Here is a 23,297-nt window from a genome sequence, read left to right as displayed (position 1 = left end):
GACCACTGTGAGATTAAGTCATAGGACAGTGAAAACAGAGCAGCAGTGAATATGGTATACCACTAACTTCAACGTTAAAAAGAAAAATGAGCCTTTAGCAATGTTTGCAAGAGACTGCTATCTGATAATTTACAGTTAGAGTTTGATTGATGAAGGCCATTTCATGTTATCAAAAGAAGTCCCACAAGACAATTGTACATAATTTTGTTGGACTTTGGGTAGTCCATCTTTTTAAGTGGCTGTCCCTCAGGACTATTTAGTCTGGAGCTTCTGAAGGTAGAATTAGGCCATAATAAACCAGAATAAAACATCCAAAATACTTCCTCAACTCACGCTTCTCATATTCTAAACATTAAAAAAAATAAATATCTCAACTCATCTTGATGTGGTTGACAAAATTGTCCAGTTTTTAGCCTTGTTTCCTAAAGGAATGAAGCTATGTGGTAATGCTGCTACGTACCTGTCTTTCTGGCAGTTGACCTGACAGCTGCAACAATAAGAAATCTTAAAGATGTGAATCCACGTTTGAATCCAGAGGCAGATCCAGTATATGCTCAGGCTATGGAAACTGAGGAAGTTTCCTTTACAAACACTAAAAGGACACACAGGGACCAAATCAGGTATTACCTATGGGAAAAGTCTCTGTCAGAGCTTAGCTGGACAGCAGAGTCAACCAACCACAAGATGTAAGTCCAGGAACAACTGTGCTTTAATTATTCCAGTGCTCGTGGAAAACTTTACAAAGTGAAAATAAAATATTTCCAGTTCTGTTTAAGTGACATACAAGTTAAGTCAAAGCCTGGGCTCACTGAAGTCAGGGATAGGAAAAGTGAATCTGATGGCGCATCTGATTGATATCAGATGTACCTCAGCAGACCAGTTAGCACTTCCTAATAATTTCCTTCAGTGAAGAGCTGGCTGTCACTTGAGTGACAGCAAGGAGGAAACAGAACTGGCTTTGAATTAAAAGGAAAAGCTGGAGTAATAGTAACAGGGTTTTATTGCCTGAGTCAGGACAAAGGTAGCTGCTGTGGAGGGTTTTGAATCACTGTTCAGGAATCTCCTCACCCACAACGAAGAGAAAACTGGATGTAGGCTTTTAGCAGAGTTTATTTGGTCACCATTAGTCACCATCAGCCCTGGTATGGTACTCCTCAAAACAGAGAAGTTACTTAGAGGGGGTGACAAATGCTTCTTACTTCATTTGAAGACATAGTTCAGTAGTGTGCACCTCTAGTGTGGATTAAACATGATTCTCTAAGTGAGGTTGAGTTTAGCCTTGACAATTTCAGCTATACATTTCAATTGTCAATAGTTAGTTCATGATCTTACAGGCTTTGTTTAGCCTTACTGTGTCTCTTATGTGCTAAACAGTCGGGAGTCCAGTTGTCCTCTGATACCTGACTTCAATCACTATTGACTTCCATGGAAAAGCACCTCTAAAAAATGAAATCCAAATTCAGCTCTGTGAAGATCTTGTGGCTTTGTTTCTTCTGCATCTAAGTTCATGTGAAAGCAGAAAGTACTCCATTCACCTCACAGGAAAAGAGAAACAGGCTTTTGCTACCATGTTCCCAACAAGTGTCCTAAAGCAAGACCAACTGGTCACAACTCCTGTCAATTGAAAGGCACAAACAATTGGAAGAACGTGAAATGAAAACAGAAGATCACCAAAACAAAAGATAAAGTGACAGTAAAATAAACACATGGTGATGCTTCTTTATTACCATTACACACATGATAGATGAGTAAAATTGGGTTATGCTTATATTGTAATGGAAGAAAATAATTGCTGCATTCTATCAGGAAACCGCAAAGGCACTTATTGATCTGTCATCCTAAGGGTATGTCTAGGAATATTTAATAAAATAAAGAGAGACAAATAACTCTTTTGAGGCCCTGTAATCATAACATCCAACACCACTTGGCTTAAAAATTTTTGGCAGGTTTAAAAATAACACCACATCTCTCTGATTAGGAAGAGTTGGTGTGGCTTATTTAGATAATCTCACAGTATTGGAGATGTTTTTCATATTGTGAGTGGAATGTGCCTGAATATTTTCCGTAAAAGTCAGGCATCAGAATCCATCAGATTGGTTCAGTCATATATTCCTCTGGAAATGCTGTAGCAAATGGCATACAGCACTCTGCCTGGGCACAAAGCCTGTTCCTGACCGTACAGATTTTGTACAGTCTTCTCTATGGAGTTCTGATGTCTGAGAAGAATAGAATCATACAATTACAGAATTGTTAGAGTTGGAAAGGACCTTAAGATCATCTAGTTCCAATCCCCCTGCTGTGGGCAGCGACAGCTCATACTAGACCCGGTTACTCAAGGCTGCATCCAGCCTGACCTTGAACACTTCCAGGGATGGAACATTCACAGCTCTCTTGGGCAGCCTGTTGCAGTGCCTCACCACCCTCATGGCTGAGAACTTCTTCCTTATATCTAACCTAAATCTCCCTTGTTTAAGTTTGAACCCAGTACTCCTTGTACTATCGTTACAGACCCTGAAGAAGAGGGACTGGATAATGAAAAAGAGTAGACGAAAAGGGGCTGGGTGATGGGCAATGTGTACTGACACCCTTTCAAACAGGCTTAAACCATAATAGTAAGCTGACAAGCTGCATCTGTGTTCCTGTTCTGCACTCACTGCCTGCCTGCTGAAAGCCCAGACAGTACCCCAAGGCTGCTGCCCTGTATGATGGAGTGCAAGGCAGGGTGTGCTCACCACGCAGCTCCCCACCACCAATAGATACATGACCATCTAGGTACCTGGCCATGCAAGACCCCCTAACTGGGGTAAATAGCATGGTGTAACATAAGGACTTCGTACTGGCCATGTGGACACCATCACAAGGGAGTTCCCAAAAACAAGGAAAGGCAAGGAAAAAGCAGGTCTTGGAGTTTCTTTGGAAAGTATCACACCACCTGGAGTGGTAGGTATCTTTAAAGACTTTTCCGAGCCCCAGGAGCTATGGAGTTTGGGGGCCAACCTCTTGGTCCCCAAGTGCTGCAAAAGCTACATTTTTTTTTTCCTCCTAATGTCCTGTTAGGGGCCTGTCTCTTTTTGCCTCCCAGTGCTGCTGCTTGGTGGTTTATCATCTTCTTGGTGAAAGCTGGATTTCTCTGTGAAAAGGTAGTATCCGTTAAACTACCATTTTCTGCAAAGGGCACAGCCAGAGTTACTAATAATGTTCCATTTCTAGACTTTTTAATCAGATTCTTCCACTTAAGGTAGAGTTCCATATTGGTTATTAGTGCAGAAGAGTGACTCTTCTGCTTTTCTCTGGACTTGCACAGAAATCATTTCAGGCAGAAAGTAATTTTTGTTTTTTTAGCATGGATATCTGGACATGTGTATTTTATGTCTCAGGTTTATGAAGGCCCTTAAATAACTCTAAAGACTAGAACTGGGCAAAGAATAGTTTTATTATCCTATGTAACTTTTCAAAGTTGGAAACCTTTACAGTCCCACAAGATGTCCAAAATGTCAACCAGGAGGTGTGTAACACTGAAGGCACTCACTAGAGATGTGTAATATTCAGATCTAAGATACTTTTTCTGGGTTCAAACCAGATTCTGAGGCTCTTTTACCCCAGAGTAAGTTCCTGTCTAATCTGCTCATGGCTATTCTGCAATGGGACTGTCAGCCCCTCCCTGGATTTCTTTATAAACAATTTGATGTTCCAGAGAAAGAGATGCTGATTCTGCAGTGCACTTCATGCAGATCTAAGTCCTGGACTCATCCCACCTGGCTTTGGTAGGTAGTTGAAACATCTAAATAAGCAATGAATTTTCCCCTGGTTCTGCTGCCAAATGATGGAGAGACATATAAATCCTGACAAAGCAGACATCTGCCTTTCAGCTCACTCAGCACCAACCTTACCTCAGCAGTTTCTCTACTTACTCTACTTGTTCTGACTCAGGACCACATATTGCCGTCATTATTGCTCACTAAAGCAACAGTAGGTAATTATGATCCAAGAGAGTGCTGTGTTACTTGAACTTTCTAGGTGGCATGTGGGTTTCTGACCTCAGACAGCTTTTGCATCAGAGTGGAATTACTCCTCATCTCCAAACATACAAGTAAAACCAGAGTCAAATCCCACAGTAAATAAATTAAAAAATACTGCTAAGGAAGACGATCCGTGGCATAAATGGTTCAGAAGACCGGTGTCGGTCACAAAGAAGCATTACTTGCACAGTCTATGGAGTGGGTGAAAACAATGAAATGTTAGAGAGCAATGATCTTGGGGGAAGTGATAGTAAGAGCTTCATTTTCTTCAGGCAGATGTTACACAGCCTGTGGAAATCAGGGCAAATTGCATGGTTTTCTTCTACTTTTTGGACTCCTTTGTATCCCACATATCTGTTGCACCACTGTTTTGGCTAGACATGCAGTTGTTGTGCAATGCAGTCTTGGAATAAGAGTCTCCACACTCCGCATCATCTTAGGATAACTGGTCTACTGGGAAATCACAGCTTTTCAATTTCATCACAGCTTCCATGTAAATAAGGACTTCTATGAAAAATGCACCTGATGTACACTACAAATTTTTATCAACACAACAGCTCCAATGCATTGTTTTATTTCTTCAAAATGTGTAATTAGTCAACACTTGTCCTTTGATAATCTGTATACTGAGTTAAATGCTAAATTAATATAAGGGAAATCAGCAAAATACAAAGATTACTTAGGTCCATTTTATCTGCTGAATCAATAGGATATACTTAGTGCTAACGCACTAACCAAATTATGAGAACTAATGCAGCAGTGTTCAATGACAAAAGCAAATAACTGTTTGAATGATCTTGACAATAGAACATGTAGTCATCTTAATTTGTATTAACTAATTACATTTAACATGGATGTTTTTTACCTATTGCCTTAAGTGGAGCACCAGTTCAGTAACCTCCTTTCCTGCTCTAAATTTAGCAGTGAAGTAGATCAAAGCAATGAGTATTAAGAATAAGAGGGATGATACTATGTAAAATGCCCCATCCCTGGCCAGTGTTCAAGGCCAGGCTGGAAGGGGCTTTGGGCAACCTGATATAGTGGAAGGTTCCCTGCCCATGGCAGGGGCCTTGGGACTGTATGACATTTAAAAGAGTTCCTTCCAACCTGAACTATTCTGTGATTCTACAAAAATTTTACATCAGTGGAGTTCTTTAAAAAAATTCTCTTTCTCTAGGGGTCATAAAAATTTGTGTCATCTTTCCATTTGACTTCAGTGCGTTCTAGATCAAGTCCTTGAAATTGAAAGTATAGCATAAAGATAATTAATCCTTCACTGATTCCCTCTAAATTGTTCCTTGTTTTGCAACGAGTGGTATTTTGAAGGGTTGGTTTCCTGTGTAACTCGGACCATTTCCAAGCTGTAGCAACTTACAGTAGTGGCCACTGCATAGTTAGGATTGCCTGATGTTTTCCGTCTTAAAGGACTGTTTCCAGTTGCTTGTTTTCTCTTCACGTCTTCTACTTCACAGTTGAGATTTGAGACGTTTATTCTCAGAAAGGGAACATACTTCTATATTTTATATAAAAAAACCTCTCCTTTGAATTGCTTTCAAATACATGAGGAATATTGGGAAGAGAAGGAAGGAAGAAGAGGGAAACAATTCTTTTTTAAAACAAAAAGAGGAAAAAGCTCTAAAAGCCTTTTAGAGTAAAGCTTCAGTGCCTCAGCAATTCTTAGAAACAGGAGAAACCAGTACCCTGCCCCAGGCATGTTCAGTTTTCCATGGATGCTGGACTGAGTTCACAGCACTTACACCCTTGAGTTGTCTTTCACTGGTCAAGAAGAAGCCAGAAACCTGGTCGATCTGCATCTATGGGAAGTGTTTAGCACATAAATTTGTGTCCACTGGCAAAAATCAAGCTGTTGCATTTATTATTTGTTTTTTTTCCCTTCCTTAGGATTACAAGAAATGCTTGGTAATGATGTCTGGTGCTACTCTGCAGAAATGCGCCTTACAAAGCGCATAGCATTTTGAATACTGTTTTCAAATGCTTTTCTCTTGTGATGTGATTTCTGAGTGATTTCTGTTACATTTCTCAAGAACATGGAGTTCTTGAGAAGAATAGAGCTTGAAGAAGAAAGAAATTCAGCATACTTAGTACCTATCACTGCCACATTAACATGGAAATTAGCTGTCTTTCTGTGCTGTGAGAGCAGCAAGTGGGCTAAGCACTGCATATCCCCAGAGACTGCTCTAGGCTGGATTCTGTGCAGTCCCTACTGCAAATAGCTGCCTCATCTGTTTGGGATCTCTCTTTCTGAGGTCTTACTGCCCCTATCAGTGTGAATAGGTGCAATAGTTTGATACAAAAGACTTGATCTCTTAATTGAGAATATTTGATAAACAGAGTGAAATGAATATGAGTGCAATGTAACGGTGGTGCCAGTAAAGAGCACTCTTCATGTGCGTGTGCTACTGAACAGTACATGTTACTAGTACTGATGCATGGCCAACCCTATTTTGCTACCCACAGTTGCTTCTCTTGGAAATGCAGCAGCAAGTTTTGGGAAATCACACTGCATCTATAGTGACCCATGGGGTGAGGAGTCTCCCTGTAGACTTGCAGTTGATCATGTTGGCAAAAGCCAGCATGCTACATCCAAAGAATTTCTGTTTCTCATGTTTCTCAGTTCTGGCTGGCTTCTCTTCTGCCTGTTGTACAGTGCTGGAGTTTGTTCACAAGAGATTCTTTTCTGGTCAATTACTTCCAAAAAATAAATGCATCCATGTTTTTTTCTCTGTGTCATCACTGAATGTGCTCATAACAATAAAGAATTCAGACATCCTCTGACAGTTGTATATAGTGAGAACAATATGACTATGACTTTTTTGAATTGCTAGTAGTAAAATTTTGTCCATTTCACAAACTTCCTGTCTTGTAAATTGCAGAAAAAAAATACTCCATTGTGATAGCATGGTAGGCAGCTATTTATATGTTTCTCCTTTTCTCCATTATTCTTTACTCGCTCTGGCCAGCTATGGCATGAAACCACATAAGAAAGGAGGAGGGAGATAGTCCCTTTGGCAATGGAAGAGACAGAAGGCATGAAGCGATCAGAGCATGTAAATGTATCAGAAGTCAGAAAGTTTGTCCTGCTTATTTTTTTCTTCTCTCCCATTTTGTCAAAGAGCTGTAAGTACAAGAACCTTAGTGGTCATCTTTAACTGAGTTCACAATTTAAAAGACTGGTATGTGACAGCTGGGAAGATTTATGAAATTTAAGGTGCAATTCCTTTCAAAGATAACGATAGGTTAAATTTATAACATCCCTCACTTTAATCTGTATGGGCCTAGGAAACAGACAATATAGGTTCTAAATCCAGCCCTCTAACAGACCTCCAACATGATGGTGATCAAGTCACTCATCCTCTTCAGGCAAAACCCTGACTTCATTGAGTCACTGGGGCCAGAATTTCACTTCTTGTATTTCACATGGGGAGAAGCAGTGGTCGAATACACTTCTCACCTAATGAGAAATACTGCAAACTGCCCAGAAAATTAAAATGTGTTATGCAACAGCAAAGCTGTGTTGGCTAAAAATACACAAGGATATTTAGAGAGGAAAATCTGATAAGATTCTTCTTCATTCCTCACAGTTACTCTTCCTGTTCAGAGTCTGCTGTACCTCTAAATTCTTCACCATTATGTGCCCAATTCCAATAGCCCACACTGCTGAAAACTGTAGTTCTATTATTTATCTTAATTCACTGACCTCCACAACAGAAGAGATAAGCAACTCATACACCCTCTCTGGTTTTAATCATCTTGGGAATCAATTTGTTACATAGAATCATCTATCCATTCACTCTACAGCAGTTTCTTTGAAAAAAATTTTTACCATTTGCAGATAGAAGGATCCAGCTCATTTAGCAATAGTTCGTTTCCTTCTGCTCCATGTTATACATGGAAAAGCTCAGAGGAGAAATGCTGTCAGCACTTGTGGGTACCTACTTGTCTTGAGAGATACTTCCAGGATCCATAGCAGAAAACAAAAGTTGATACTTAGGAATCTGATTCCTGACAGCCACCAAGTTAAAAGTGATATAAACAAACCAGCAAGAAATAAGACTCCTGCTTATTCCTGCTTTCACTTGAGTTCTTTGTAACTGTAGTATTTTGCAGTTGACACTAGGAAATTTTACCTACTGTCTTTCAGACCATTTTTCCAATTTGTCAGATTAAATTTTAAATTTAATGATGTCCTCCAAATCGTTCACAAGACAGCATGAGATGTTCTGCTATGATTAAGACATTAATTTAAGACATTAAACTTAACAACAGGACATTACACATAATATGTCTTTCTAATTGAGCCTTACACTTAACTAGGAAGAACAGGTTTTGGCCAGCTCTGGAAGGATGAGCCTGAAGGAGTGTTTCTCCACATTGCAGTTGCTGCAAATATCAATTTTTTGCTCACAAAAAAGTTTATGGTTAAAATCTTGTGTTATTGTTTGTTGTTTGTTTTTTTTTCCTCGGAGTCTTGTATTCAGACCAGAGACTAGACTGATTAGTTCTGACACTGACCTAACTGGGGAATTTCTTTGAGATATTTATTCAGGACTTGAAGATTTCCTCCCTGCTTTGCAGTTTTGGCTTCAAATGTACAACTCTGTCCAAAATATTATTTTTATACTCACAGAATATGACATATAAATAATCAGTTAACTGCCAAAGAGTGATAGCTCCTAATAGCCCAGCCCAATGATGTCTATCTAGAAGGACTTTTTAGGTGCATTCATCTTCTGTGCACAGAATCAAGGGTAAATTCCAAAACACCACAACTTCCCCTATGAACAAATAAGATAGCTATCCCCTACCCATCTGAACTCTGAGAGGCAGGGCTTGCTCACACCTCACTGCATTCCAGTGGCACACCTACACCAGTTTCACAAAGCCCTCACTATGAATCACAGGCACAACTGGCACCTCTCATCCTACAAGAGAAGCAGTATAGCCCAACCCGAGCACTTACCCCCACTCTAATCGTCCATTTCAATAGTTGTGTGATTTGTCACTGGAACTTGGCATAATATCCAGAGTGCATCATCTGACATCAGTTATTTTTCCACATTGGCAGCCAAATGGATACTCGTGTATACTGAGAGAGGGGAAAGAAGGGAGGGAGTCAGGCTTCAAAGAGTTAATTTAAAGCAGCTTCTTTGCCGAAGTTTTCTGTGTTATCAATCTTCCTTTAGTTTTCTAAGTAGCCTTTTAATCTCTGCATTTCTACTCAAAGATCAAAGTCTTCCTATTTCTTAAACAGCTAACCTTACATTATGGTTAATCCATGAAGCGCCAGGTTTTGTAAGAGAGCCATATGTGGAACAATCTGCAGGTCTTGGGCAGATACCCAAAATTACGACATCTCTGAGGAAGGCTGAGCTGACTTTGTGGTTGAACTGACTTCGGGGAAGCTAGGAAAGGTGTTAGGGCAAGCAGGAAAATTTAGCCACTTGTTAAAATGGGCTTGAACAGGGTTTCTTCTGGCATGTCAGGATGTTTAAATTGTGTCAAGATGACTGCATAGGAGGAAGTACTTTTTTAAGTTTAGCGCAGAAACATCTCTCCCCAGAGCCATTTGCTTACAGAAGAAAAGGAGCTACAGCAAAGAGCAGAGATCCCAGGTTGGGGGAGGGTAAATTCACAAATCTGCCTTATTTCAAAAAGCATGAAAACTGTACATTTTCTTCACTTGAACTGTTCATACTCATTGTATGAGTAATCTTTGCACAGATGTTTCAGAAATACTTTTAGACTGGGTAGGATATGAGTGCAAAAGAATAAAGCTTTTAGCTTGTTTGCTGACCAGAAAAAGGAAAAGCTAAATTTGTCTGTTGATGATTTAACCCAGTCAAATACTGGGTTAAATAATATTTAAAGTGTATTCAATGTTCCTAGTGAAAAGTGTTAGTCCAAAACACACCATACATTAACAATTAATACCAAAACTAATATAGGAAACCCTTTAGCATGTGGCTAACAAACTGTTAAGTCACTGCTGTATCAGGTCTAATCTAGAAGCCCTCTTTCTGCATCATTAAGGCGCTGTGCAGAGATTTCAGTTGCTCTTGTTTGGTCTTACACAGGGTTTTACCTAAGTGATACAGTAAATAGACAGGGCACCTGGAGAAAAGCTGGCAGCAGTGCTGGCTGCAGCTCCTAGAGATTGTAGAAAGCTTCACCTGCCAGTGCTGTTGCTGTGCACAGTTCAGAAATGTTGTGATTCGACAGCAAAGGGCTGAGCTATTAGGTTTAGCATTTTGTTAATAGCATTTTCAATGCCTTGGGCTTTTCCTGGAATTCACCAGAGTTAAGCCAGCAAGAAGTTCTTGGTGTATTGTATGCTTTCTCATAGTACTTTGAGGGAAAACCACCTGAATCTAGAAAACAAGAAAATAAAATTTTACTCCTACATGTTCTTTAGGGTATGTTCCAGATCTAATGAATTTGGTGGAAAGACTTTGACTTTCTTTAAAAGGTTTAATTCAAATTTTTAAAACATGTTTGTAACAACAACAGATCAATTGAAAACATAGGAAAAACAAAGCTCTTGATTGACTACAGCAGAGGGAACCACCATAAGATCCTTTATAATCTCCCTACATGTTTATTCATAAAGTATGTCACAGTGGGACACGGTGGGAAAATGCTAGATGACTTCCAAATTTAAGCTGGTTAGAGATCCTTCAAGGTGTTCCTGGTTGTTATCTGTACGATCTCATGAAAACAGATGATGTAGTATCAATAGTAATGGAATTATCAGTTAATAGAGTACTATTGAATTGTCAGGACAGCAGGTTATATTCTTCTCAAGCGATAATTTAAACTGTATTGTGCAAGAATTTTTCCAATGAAGACTAAAAACATGTAATCTCTATTCCCAAACTGAAAGAGAAAAATCCTACAAATGCAGCAACTTTATAGTACACTCAAGACATACAGATATTGGACAAAGTAGTGCACAAGGCATAGATGATCAATACAGTAGCCTAAGTAATTATAAGAAGCTCTCTTCCCCATCGTTTCTTTCAAATGTACAATCAGAAGCATATTTCTCCTGGCTTATCTCCCTTTTCTCTTTCTCCATCTTTTTCTCCTCTTTTCTGTTTTATCACTGAAAAAAGGTGCTGAAAAGAGAACAGGAGGAGAAGAGTACTGGAAATTGTTATTTTAGTGCAAAAAAAAAAGGTTAAAAAAAATTGCAGCATTTTCAGAGCATCATTTTCTAGGAATCAGTGTTCTAGGCGCAGGTGTGTCACTGGGCAGGCTTTGCAGCCAAAGAATTTTGAGACCCTTGAAGAAGCAGCGTTATGTAAGTCACTAAGAGAAAGGATACCTTGATACATGTTCCTCTACACATCTCATCTGGTTAAATAAAGATCCTATGTCTTATAGCCAACAGACAGGATAAAAAGAAAAAAGTTAAAAGAAACATGCCTGTAACTTTAAGAAGCTGTTGCCTTCCTCATGGAACATCATAACTGATGAAGCAATTAAGTTTGAAACATTTTAAAATACTTTTGGTCAAATGCATTTGTGCTAAATGACTTCACTCTGACAAAGATCTATTCCTACTCGTAAAGACAGTAACTCATCTGTACTTCATTTTCTAACAGGCTTTTTCAAGAAATGCTTCATACTGCAGAGCACAAGATGATGAATATCGCTTAGAAGTTACGACTCCCTTGCAGAGGGTTGACTTGTTCATGGGCCAGTTCAACAGTGTCCTCTTAACTTCAATATCTGTCTTCACCAAAGGGAACCTTACTGTTGCTAATCTGGGAACTTCAGAGGGCCGCTTCATGCAGGTAAATATGTTACATCTTCATAATAAAAAATGCCAAGACAGTTTATAATGTAGAAGCAGGAGCTTCAGCATGACTTGTTTCTATGTACTGATCCACTCCTCTGGCACCAAATTACTTGCTAATGTACCCATAGCCTGTGACTCAGATCTGTAGAATTGAGATTTGTTCTTCTTCTACCTGCTTTCAAGTTTCTCTAAGTGTGTCTTAGATTTTCAGGCCCTTGCTCATTCCTGTAAATAGGGTTACCTACTGTCCCCAGTATATGCACCCTTTCTGGACAAAGGGAATCCTACACCTCCATCTCTATCTCATGTACAGACAGTGCACAGAACCTGCCCCATAATGCAAATCCATAATGCTCCTGCAGGGAAGGAGGTGATTTACCATAAAGGACAGATGAAGAACTGGAGAAAATCATGTCTTTTTTCCCCTAAATGATAAGAATTTAATAAAATGTTTAATGACAACCATGCCAGTTTTACCTGAACTTCCCATTCAGTTATGACCACCATGACTTTAATCTGCAGTTCGTCTTCAGTGCAGGAAAGCCAAATGCTAAGATCTACCTACTGAACACAGGACCAGCCTATGCTCTGTTCTTAAATATAGGTAACTGGCTCACACAGCAAACATGAACAATTTGTTTAACCTTTCTGAAGCCACTTCCTTATCTACAAAATACAGTTTAATAACTACTGTCTTACAGCTTTTCTTCTCGGCTGTCACAAAGCTTTTAGGGAGGTTTGGTAGAGAGCACAAGGCAGCATTATGCATCGTTGTTTTTATCTGTAGCATTCTCTAAATTATTCATTCAAATCCTGCACCACACACTTCATTCAGATATTTGCCTAACTCAAGGAACAATTAAAACATTTCCAGAATACATTTCCCGTTCCAGGTTCAGTTACGGATCAAAAGAAAGGCTGTTGTGTAAACTGCATACTGCCATTAGCAGAAATATTCTCATCATTGAAATAGATTAGCTTGAGCTACAGGGGGAAGTCAGCATTGGACTCACATTGTAATAAGTAGGAGCTCTTTCTTTGAGGGTTTGGTGAAGCCAGCAGGAGAATAAGCATAATGACTACCTTTGATGAGGCTACTTCCAAATAAAAAGGTTAGTATTTGTTTTGCCTTTAAATGATCTTGGAAAGGCTACAGGTCTGTTGCATACAGAAGGCACAGCTTTTTTCAGAACTTAATGTTCACTTACATTAAATCCTTTTTTTTTTTTCACTAATAGTTATCTAGGAAATGCTTTCAAACATGTTCATTAACAAATGCCCAACTAAAGCAGATCTGCAGTGTTTCTATGGAAATATAGCTATTAACTGCAATGAGATGGAGATCATTAAAAATTGAGCTATTAAACAACCATTACTGAAGTATAATGGGTTAAAAAAAATCAGGATAATCTAACAGTGACTTAATTTATCAAAAAATATCCCCAAACACTTCCTCACATTTTCAGCAAAGAAACATAATGATGTTCTTTTTTGTTTCATTCACAAATCTGCTGGAACATATTGCAAAGAAGCCTCAGGTTTTCCCTTTTTAAGCACCTCACTTTTGCACAGTCATTTGCACTTACATTTTCAGCTGTTTATACATGCAAATAATAAATTTTCCAGTGCAGTCTCCTTGTAACTTGTACCTCTTCAGAGTTAACTATATCTCTTCAGATAGGTATGCTTCCAGAGAACACTAGCTGCAGAATTCTAACTATCAGGGAACCTGTTTTAAAACTGGTTATACTGTATTAGCATCTTGCGAACAATTTTTCATGCCAACTATTTAAAAGCAAATGAAAAAAGTATTCATATATAGGTTTCTAAAATTAGAAAATAAGCCCAGCCCTTCCAGTGAATTCAGTTTATCTTGTATCCTCTTTGAAATACCAAACCTCACCATATTTAGACAATTTAGCTTGTGACATCAATTTCAGCATTAGCAGTCATCCATGAGATTAGAAGAAAAAGTAGTACAGTAGCTCTGTCTCTTGACAACTGCACCCTGAAGTGCCCAAATATGAAGCAGCTTGGTGAAAGTAATGAACATTTAATTCACATTTTTGCTGTCTTAATTTAGGGTTTCCTTTAATTGTTATGAAACACTGGGGGGGGAGAAGATGTTTAAAAACATAGTGGTCATGTCACCAAAATTGAATTGAAGCTCTGAGCCTGTGCTGTAGCAGCCACTGGATGCAGCAGCAAGCTACTGGTACTGAACCTGAAGAAATCTGTTTGAAAATGTTTCTCATATTCTTGCTTATACATGATTAGCAGCCAACCACTTGATTCTCCTTCTTCTCTTTCTTTCCCTTTTCTTGCCATCTTTCCATTTCCTTTTGCATTTCTTCTGCTCATCACTTTCTGCCTTCCTACTGCCCCCTAATCTGTCTGTATTTCCGTCTCCATCCATTTTTTTCTCTTTACCTCATGACTATAGCATAGCATTGCTACAAAAGTCAACAGAAGGTTTAGCATGTAGTTTCTGAGAACAAAGGTTTTCTTTCTGTAGATGATAGCTACCTGATTCTGGAATTTTGAAGTATTTAGAGACATATTACAGTTCCTATCTTTACAAGTGATTCCACTGAAACTTAGGGCATTACCCGTCAAAACTGTGCTAAAGGTCCAGCTCAGACTATAACCTATATTCCTCTTATTTTAAAAAAGTAATCTGAGGAGCCAGTAATATTCAGAATGCAAAAGCAGGTATGTTTTTAGTCACCTGTTGTTTTCTTCTTGCACTTTTAGTTTGATTGAATAGAATTATTCACTTAAACAGGTCTGGAAAGCACTAATACTGGGAAGGAAATACAACCTCCTTCACTAAATGTTTGTTTTTTTCAGCCCAAATCTAAAACTAAAATGCAGTCAATGTGGATGGTCCAAATACAGAAGATTCATGAGTTCTTTTAAGGAGGATAATTGGGGCCAGGAGGTGAATTCCAAAGCTCTCCTGGAGAGTAATTGCAGCCCATTGACATACTGAGCATATTTTGGCTCCATCAGAAATGTTAAATCTGTATTTGGCCATGAATAGATTGGAGTTTGTAGTTTACCAAATATTGTGGAGTTTCTGTTACAAAACAGAGCAGTAATAATTTTTCTAAGACAGCTGACATGGGTGAGACAGAAAAGAAAAATGGTTTTACTTCCTTCCTAAGCTGGAGCCTGACAACAAGCTTCCCCCCCCCCCCCCCCTTTTTCTTTTCTGTTGAGAAGTTGCAGCTGTTTCAGCCTTTCTTATTGTGCTTGTTTTCAGAGTGTGACTGGGAACAGAGACTGAAAGTACAGCTGTTGGGTGTAAAGTGAATCAGGTATTTCACAGTGGTTATTTGATTAGAAAACAGCACCCAGTCACACTGTTATAGTTGACGAATCAGATTTTCAGCTGATGTAGAGCAGCCTTGCTCTGCTCAAGCCAAAGAAGCTGTGCTGAGAATACAACTCACAACTGGAAAAGACACTTTCAATACCAGGCAGAATTTGGTGAAATTATGGTGTGTAAAATAAAAACCCCCGTGATACATTGAGATAAAATATTGTCTGGTTTTGCTCAGTACCAGTGTGATTTCCCAAGCCCACCCCCCACCCCCGCCTGGAGCTTGGTATTATTTCAGAGAGTGACTTTTGAGTTATGAAGAAAAGAGCAAAGTTCTTCAGGAAAGGGAAATCTTTCTGATAGCTCTGGGGAGAGTGGGATATGGGAAAGTTTTGCAGGATTTAATCTGAAAAGCTCGCATTTGGTCTGGCCTTAATGAACAAGAGATCGATGCCGTTCACGTGTGCAGAAGTTGGTTTTCAGCATAACGCTATGCCTGGAAGCAGAACACTGCATGCGCTCCCTACGCTTGAAGGTAAAGCCCAAGCAAATGCACTGCTTGTTGGTGCGAGCAGAGCACCAACTTCTCTATCCTCTTCATAAAGAAGAGAGTGATAGAGAACTTTTCACTCTGTGTTTTACAACTACTATGGGCAGCCACTCTCTTCAGATGCAATTCTGGCAGCAGGGCCATCCCATCCTTCTGACTATACCAGTGAAACTCAGTGCACAGTGGGGCAGCACTAGGCCATATGTAGAGTGAGGACTTCCCCCATGTGCCCTCTCATCTTCATGGGCCAGTAGGACAGCCATCAGTTGCTTCTGGAAGTAAGGAAAGGGTTTTCTCATGGGCATACATACTCGTGAGATGCCGTCAGCCACATTCTGGCGGCAGTCGTGTCCAATCTAGCTGGACATGGGCCAGCTCTGGCTGTGAAGCCAAGTGTTAGCAAAACATGGTAATGCACTGTCATGTCTCAACAGATTCTGGACTGAAAATGGCTTAGGGCACGAGAACCAAAGCATGATGGCACAGACAGGCCTTGCTGGAGTAGAGCATGTCACGCAACAGGCTACTTGCCCTCGTCGGAGCCTCTCTGTAGGGCATGAAACAATAGAGAATCATAAGCCTTATTCTAGGGAGCAATTATATTCCTTTTTTCTTTTTTTAAGCCAGATTTTTAGCTGAGAAGGTATGTATGGGGTTAGAATAAAGGTTCAAGGAGCAGAGTTATTCTTGTCTCTGTCAGGGGCTAAGATGGGTAAAGGAGAGGTATGAGGCAAGTAAAAGCACACAGTGATTCTTCTCCCAGTACTCTCCTTTCTGGCACGCAGTGGCCCAGAGGTTCCCTGAGCTGGAAATTGCAGCCATATCTGGCATTTGATAGCTCTTTATGGACTTCTTTTCCATCTATTTTGCTTATTGTTTTTTGAAATTATTGTTTTGCCTCCATGGTCGTCTTTGACAATATCTTCCATAGTTTAATTCTGCTTTGAATGACAAAGAGCTTCCTTTGGGGTTTCCTTAACCTGCTGCCTTATAATTTCATTTGGTGCCTCTGATTCTGTCTGATGAGGAAGAGGGACAGGGCTCTCACAATCAATGCTTTGGGAAGTTTTCACACATTGAGCTTCAACTTGTTGGCTTCACATTGAAGTAGACAGAACAATTGATAGTCGCATTCATTTCCTAGGAGCACTTGAAAACAAACACCATCACCACCAACAAACTTTAACACACATCTCATTTCTCTGAAAAGAGAGAAATTAGCATGTGTCATAGCTTCTTTCATAGATTACATGCCAGGGAACATAATGCATGCTACAAAAGTTAGTACAGACAAAAATAATCACATCTTCTTTTTATTTGTAACTGCAGTCAAGGCTTGGAAAGCTTTCACCCAGAATTCAGCAGGAAGAGAGCCAAGCCTTCAGCATTGCTCTCCTCTTGGAAACAGCAAAGTGACAAGTCCTCACCACTCCAGGAATCAAGGCTCAAAGCCATGGTTCCTATCAGCAAAATGAGTTGATACAGAGCAAAGAAGTACAGAGCTTTGCAACTTTCAGCATGGTTGTTCAGATCCAGTTTATATCATAGTGTACTGGGAGCCATTTCTACCTTCAAAATGATCAAACTTCTTTTGATTTAGTTCTTGTCCCACTAGACAAATGTAGTCATAGCAAAACCCACCAGTGCAAGTGGCAAGCAAGTGGCATGTTGGAGGCAAGTGAGAGGAGGTTAAGAAATACATGAACGTGGACCTTAAGCCTTACAGAGCCAGAAGGAAGAAGGAGTGGTGGGGTGCCCATGGAGTCATTGCAAAGATTGTCCTCAATGCTTGCTGCTGTCTTTCCTCTGTGGTCCAGCAATTCCCTTGGCTTTTCAGTACTGGCAGTCTGACCTATTTAAGGCTAAATGCAAACTGTGCATATGTGCATTTATAGGAATGTTGCAATCCTTTCCACTTTGTCATTTTTAAGCACACAGAAAACTGTCAAACTCTTGATAAGTAACATTTTCATATCTATAGCTTAACTTTTAAAAGTTTTGTAATAGCAGTTCTTTCTGTGGTAAAGAACGTATCTTGATGGTGCCAAAAAAAAAAAACATCAAATATTGCATAATGCAAAATCCATATCATCACATTAAAATTAACACCTGGTGCCAGATAACTGTTTTGAGAGCACACATGTTTTAATATTCGGTTTGAGTAGTAAAGCTTACACTTTTCAGAGGAGATCCATTATACTCTCCATGGATTAGAATGATATACTGCATTTAGAGAGCTACATATGTGCCCTTTGCAAGGCTATGCTGCATATCCCAGCTCATTGGAGGCATTACACAATAAAGCTAACCCCGAGCCTATCTCTTGCTGGGTAATGGCATACACCTGCCAGACATCCAGGGAAAAAATAACAATATGATACTTAGATGGGATTGATTTTAGAAAGCCTCTCATTTTTGCAGAAGATATTTCAACATGTAGACAATAACATTTGTAATTCAATCCTGCTGACTAGCAGAACTGAGCACCAGAATGATTTTTAGAAGAAGCTGTTGCGTGCTGGTTTTTGACTCAGGTTATTGCAGTCTTAATTTGCTATATTATGCATAAACAAACCTGAAGTCAGGTCTTGTTACTAAACATTAATACTAGATGATGGCAATGAAATAATACTTAAATGAATTATTTTCGTACTCATGGAACTAAGTGATCACTGACTTCAAATATAAAGAATATTAATATGTTTATTAACTAACTGTTCACTGTTACCTTCATGGAAGTGCTTTGAGCTATGTTGAAAGACCAAATACTTGTTTGGTTTTCTCTTAGAGGGACATTATTATGTTTGCTTTGAGAAGGATATGGTTGTAGTTACTGGTAATGAACGTAATTCTCAGGAGAGCTATTTGTACAAACATCAGAAGAGCCACATGGGTTTAAACGAAAGGTCCATCTAGTTCAGTGCTCTGCCTCCAGCAGTGGTGACAAGTGGATGCCCAGTGACCCAGGCAACGTATGTAATACCTTCTGCTTCAAGCCTCCAACTATTTTCCATTCTGGGGATTTCCTGAGCTATTGGCTTTTGTCTGTTTAGGGTACGTGTACAGGTTTCCAAGTACATGTGAAGTTTCCCTTTGAATGCATCCCCTTCCCTCTTGCATTGACATCCTTCAGCAAGGAGTCCCCATAGGTCATCACACATTGCTAGGAAGTCTTACTCTTTTGTTTACTTTGAAGATGACTCTCACTTTTGATGGTGTTTAGTACTTTTATTAGATGAGAGTAGATAGTCTCTACCCACATATGATTCTGTATGCCTTTTTCATATCATTTCCACACCTACCCTTACTCAGTCATTCATTACAACCTTTTCATCATCTTTATTATCTTTGTTATCATCACTTTTGTCATCATCTGAACCTTTTCTCATTTTAACATACTCCTTTTGTCATGGGGCAGCCAGAACTGCACAGAGAATTCATGGTTTGGGCAATCCATGAACTTGTATGACACCAGGATGTTTTCTAATCGTTTTCCAGTAATTCCTAAGCTTTTCTTTGTTGGGGTTTTGTTGGGTTTTTGTTTTTTTTTTGACTGCTGCTGAGCAGTGAGATGATGTTTTCATGGAACTATCTATCATATACCACTTTAAATTCATCTTCATTGTATTTTAGCTGCCGTTTTATTGCCTTGACATGCTGTCCTGTAAAGTCCTTCTGCCATCCTTCATAGTCTGTCATCATCTTTATCACCTTGAATACCTTCAGATCATCAGAAAAGTTTGTCACTGGGTGCTCAATGACATTTCCAACTCATTTATGAATATGTTGAAGAGTTCTGACACAGACACCTTGCAGAAGGCATCTGCTGACTTCTCACTATTGCAAGGCTTGACCATTTACTGCTAACACCTGCTTGTTCTCTTTTAGTCAATTATTTAGCTGTGCAAGACCTTCCCTCTCTCCTAACTGCCTGAGTGCAGGCATGTAGATACCCTTTCTTTGATGCTCTGGAAAATGCTTAGTTATTAAATTAATTATTAAAATGTATAGAAACCCCAACACCCCCCCCCCCCCCCCAAAAAAAAAAAGAAACAAAACCAAAAACAAACAAGCAGAAAATTAAATCAGGACTTCACACTCTTTGCAAATAGAAACACTTCTGTAGTACTGAAGCATTTCCATGGTAGAAGTAGCCCATGCATGATAGTGTGTCCATGGCAGATTAAAGCCACACTGTATGCATACTAGTTCAGTCCCAAGCAATAAAAATCAGAGGTTTCTGAAGTCCTAAGTAGCCTCTTCTTCCTGCTGTAGAAGCTGTCTTCAAATTGCTTTTTTTCTTAAGGATTATGTTGGATTAGAGTAGGATAGAATTTCAAAGACTGGGCTGATGGTGTAAAAAATGCAGTGTTACATAGACTGAAAAGAGCGTTTTTGCATCTAGTATGTGTTATGGCAGCACTGTAGCCTGGTAGCAAACTCCTAACTTTTATTCCATAGTCCCAGATGAGTTAAGAAGTGTAATTTGAGCTCCCTGTGTGTCATAAGGTCAGAGTCTTTTTACTTGATCTTTGAGCAGGTGATTTGACTATCAGCCTCAGTACAATAAAGGTCAGTCAGTGTTTAAAGTACCGAATAATTTTCCCAAGATTGTAGAGATAGGATCCAAATTTTTATGTACTGCTCTGAGGTCTCAATGTAGATGTGTTTAAAGGGTTAACACTGTGGCTCAATCAGAAAGAATGCTTGGCAATGAGAGGAAGCCTGGATTAATGATAGAGAAGAATTCTTAGCATTTTATAGCAGTGGGTATTCGAGATGAGACATGGCTAATGATCAACGAAAAAGGTATTTGCAGCTGTGGTGCTACCTCTCCTCATAATGCCAACATTAATCAAGTTTTTTCATGCAGCTTTGCAGTCCATTCTATTTTTCATTGTCCTGAATATAAAAACAGAGCTCATGCCCTAATACACTGAGAGACCATACTTCTGTGTCACCAAAATGATCACACCTTATTGATTTCGAAAAGCTACACTTTCTGTACTTTGAAACAAACTTGTAGCAGTCTTTAAAAAAGCCAGGTTCATTTTAAAGAAAAAGAAAAGCCTCTTGTAACACCAAACTATAAATACCTCTGGGATGTGAAGCGCTTATTGCCATGAATTAATTCCTCATATATTTTATTTAAGTCTTGAATTACAACAAAACATCAGCTGTAATTACAGCATCTCTTAAGTCGTTTTGGAGTTCGCCATTTTGTTGAAAGACCTTGGCAGTATGAAAAGCCAGTGAAATCATGTAAGTCAATGTCCTAGCTGTTCTGATGCTGCCTTCACAGTCAAAAGAAAAGCTTCATTATAGTGAAAAATTAAACATTTGACATACAAGTTATTTCCAGAATGGCTTCAATCTTTTTAAATAATGAACCCCATTCAATCTCAGCAAATGTTGATTATCTAAAGTCCTTAAGCAAACTACACATGATTCAGCTTTTGAAACATGAACATGATCTTCCCTCGTGTAAACAATCCTCTGCCTTTGTTGCCTGATGCTATCACATTTGGGCGCGCATCCTTCTGGATCACAGGCACAAGCCTATAAAATCTCACTATCAAATATCCACCCCAATCTGCAGATGCTTTATGCCTCTGTTTAACAGCCATGACTCATCCCATTAAAGTCAACAAAGTTACAGTAGTAAAGTTAAGCGTGTGTTTGCAGGAGTAGGCCCAAATTCTCAAAAGTATTTAGGTAACTCAAGATGCAGAGAGATGACTAGTCGGGGAATTTCATGCTGGTGTGACTAATCTCCCTAAGATCTCCTAAAGTTGAGAGAGAGAGAAGGCTGTTGCAAAGGAGCTTCAGGACAACTAAATTAGGCTCCTGTTTTGGAGCATCTTCCAAAGAAGTCTCCAGCTCTCCCTGTCATTTAAGATGTGCTTTGAGCACTCTGTCCTGGACACCTGGCTCCTACAGAAACCAGCAGGACCCACACCTCAAGGTGCCCAGCCACATTTTGCAAGGAGCTTGCCTACAGCAACAGCGACCTCACCAGCTCTGGGAATCAAGCTCCATGTATTTCTGGCTCTGTAGCACTGCTCACAGTGGTGACCTGTGCCTGCCATAGGTTTGCATTCTAATGGCCCCACGTGCATCAAGACCAGATACGGTTAACACAGGGTAAACTTTACTTTTCAAACTGAAGGACCAAAGTGAAAACAAATGGAAATACCTTTGACTTTTGAAAGCCTGGAGTTTTAAGATTCTTTTAAATTGACCTTGTAGATAAAATTCTTCTTTCCTCAATGCACAGGGCTAAGTGACCCATCTTCATTTTTTAGGGTTGATTTATAAATACCTGAAATTAAAGATGAGAAAACATGCAATGAGTCCTTCATATTTTAATAAATACAGTGTATTTTGAGGATCCTCCAACAGACATGATTTTGCTGTGTTAAATAAAGTAGATTTTATAGCTCTTTAATCAGATCATGATGGAACATTATGCAAAATATTATGCAATGTAATGTAAAGTAATTTATGCAAGCAGGGAAGCGGTAGGAATGCAAGACCACTGAGGAGCATGCGTTTGTGTCACACACTGCCTGCTGACTTTCCCAATTTATTTCTTTCTTAGATAGTGGTTTCCCGTTCAGAACCCACAGCTCCACATGTCAGCTTTCAGCTTGACTCCCACCCCGTCTCTCCCCAAGTTGTCGTCAAGAATTCATTAGCAGATGATGGCTATACCCTGGTAGTGACTGGGAAAAAGGTGAGTGGTTCATAATCTAACCCTTCTGTGCACTGTGGAAACTTGCCTTCAGAACAACAACTTTCAGTAAGAGCAACTGTTCACACTGCTGCTTTATGCTCTGCATCCTCCCAGCATCGCCATTCCCTTGGGAACATTGGAGGGGTAAGTTTCCTCCAAGATTATTCCCCCCCCAGTTAAACAAACCGATGGCCTAATATTGAGAAATGTTTAAATAATGTAAGAGCTGTGATATAAACCAACAAAAGCCAGGAAATGCAAATTTTAAGGCTGAAACCCTGTCCATAATTCAAGTGCTTGCAAAGAAAAACCACACAATGGCTTAAGAAAAGAATGGTGCTCAGTTTCCTGGCTTTTGTTGGTTTGTGTCAGAACATCATAACTTTTGAAGGAGGGGTATGTGTGCAAGAGTTACGTGGGTTTGTTTAAAATGGGGAGTCAGTGTTCATAGTAAAGTTTGAAAATTGCTTTAGCGTGTAGTCTGCAAAGGGTTAATAAAAGATGAAGAGCTGTCATAAATACGCTATTGTCAGAAGTAGATATGCATTGTAGAATAGGTTTAAAACAGCACCAGATAATGTTACAGATAATCTAAACCATAATCGTAAGCAATAATTTGACTTCTTGAGTTCTATAAGAATTTACAGAAATACATCAGCCATTAGTAAAGGTGGTTATTAATCATTTATTAGAAATGTATGAGATATTTACAACAGTAATCTTCAAGAAAATGTCCAAAATAAATTCAAGGAATGGACTGAGATGTAAAGTATGATGTACTTATGTAGTAATTGCTGATTTTAATATTTTTACTAAAAGTAATTGTTATCTATTAAGAATGACTG

General features: G+C 39.2%; 1 protein-coding gene across 7 annotated transcripts in view; it reads left to right on the top strand.

The window, feature by feature from the left end:
• MET (MET proto-oncogene, receptor tyrosine kinase) overlaps window positions 1–23,297 on the top strand; it is a 93,017-nt gene that overhangs the window by 23,671 nt on the left and 46,049 nt on the right. For all 7 annotated transcript variants that reach the window (XM_061467669.1, XM_061467668.1, XM_061467666.1 and 4 more), the window contains exons 5-6: window positions 11,645–11,836; window positions 22,318–22,452. In XM_061467669.1, the coding sequence (XP_061323653.1) occupies window positions 11,645–11,836; window positions 22,318–22,452 (327 nt within the window). The remainder of the gene's footprint in view (window positions 1–11,644; window positions 11,837–22,317; window positions 22,453–23,297) is intronic.

This window comes from Pezoporus flaviventris, unplaced genomic scaffold (genome assembly GCF_033815535.1).
Source record: "Pezoporus flaviventris isolate CSIRO_AGI_PZ_B2104156 unplaced genomic scaffold, CSIRO_AGI_Pfla_v1 ptg000045l, whole genome shotgun sequence".
NCBI classification, from domain to species: Eukaryota; Metazoa; Chordata; class Aves; order Psittaciformes; family Psittacidae; genus Pezoporus; species Pezoporus flaviventris.
This window is presented reverse-complemented; position numbering and strand designations above follow the sequence as displayed.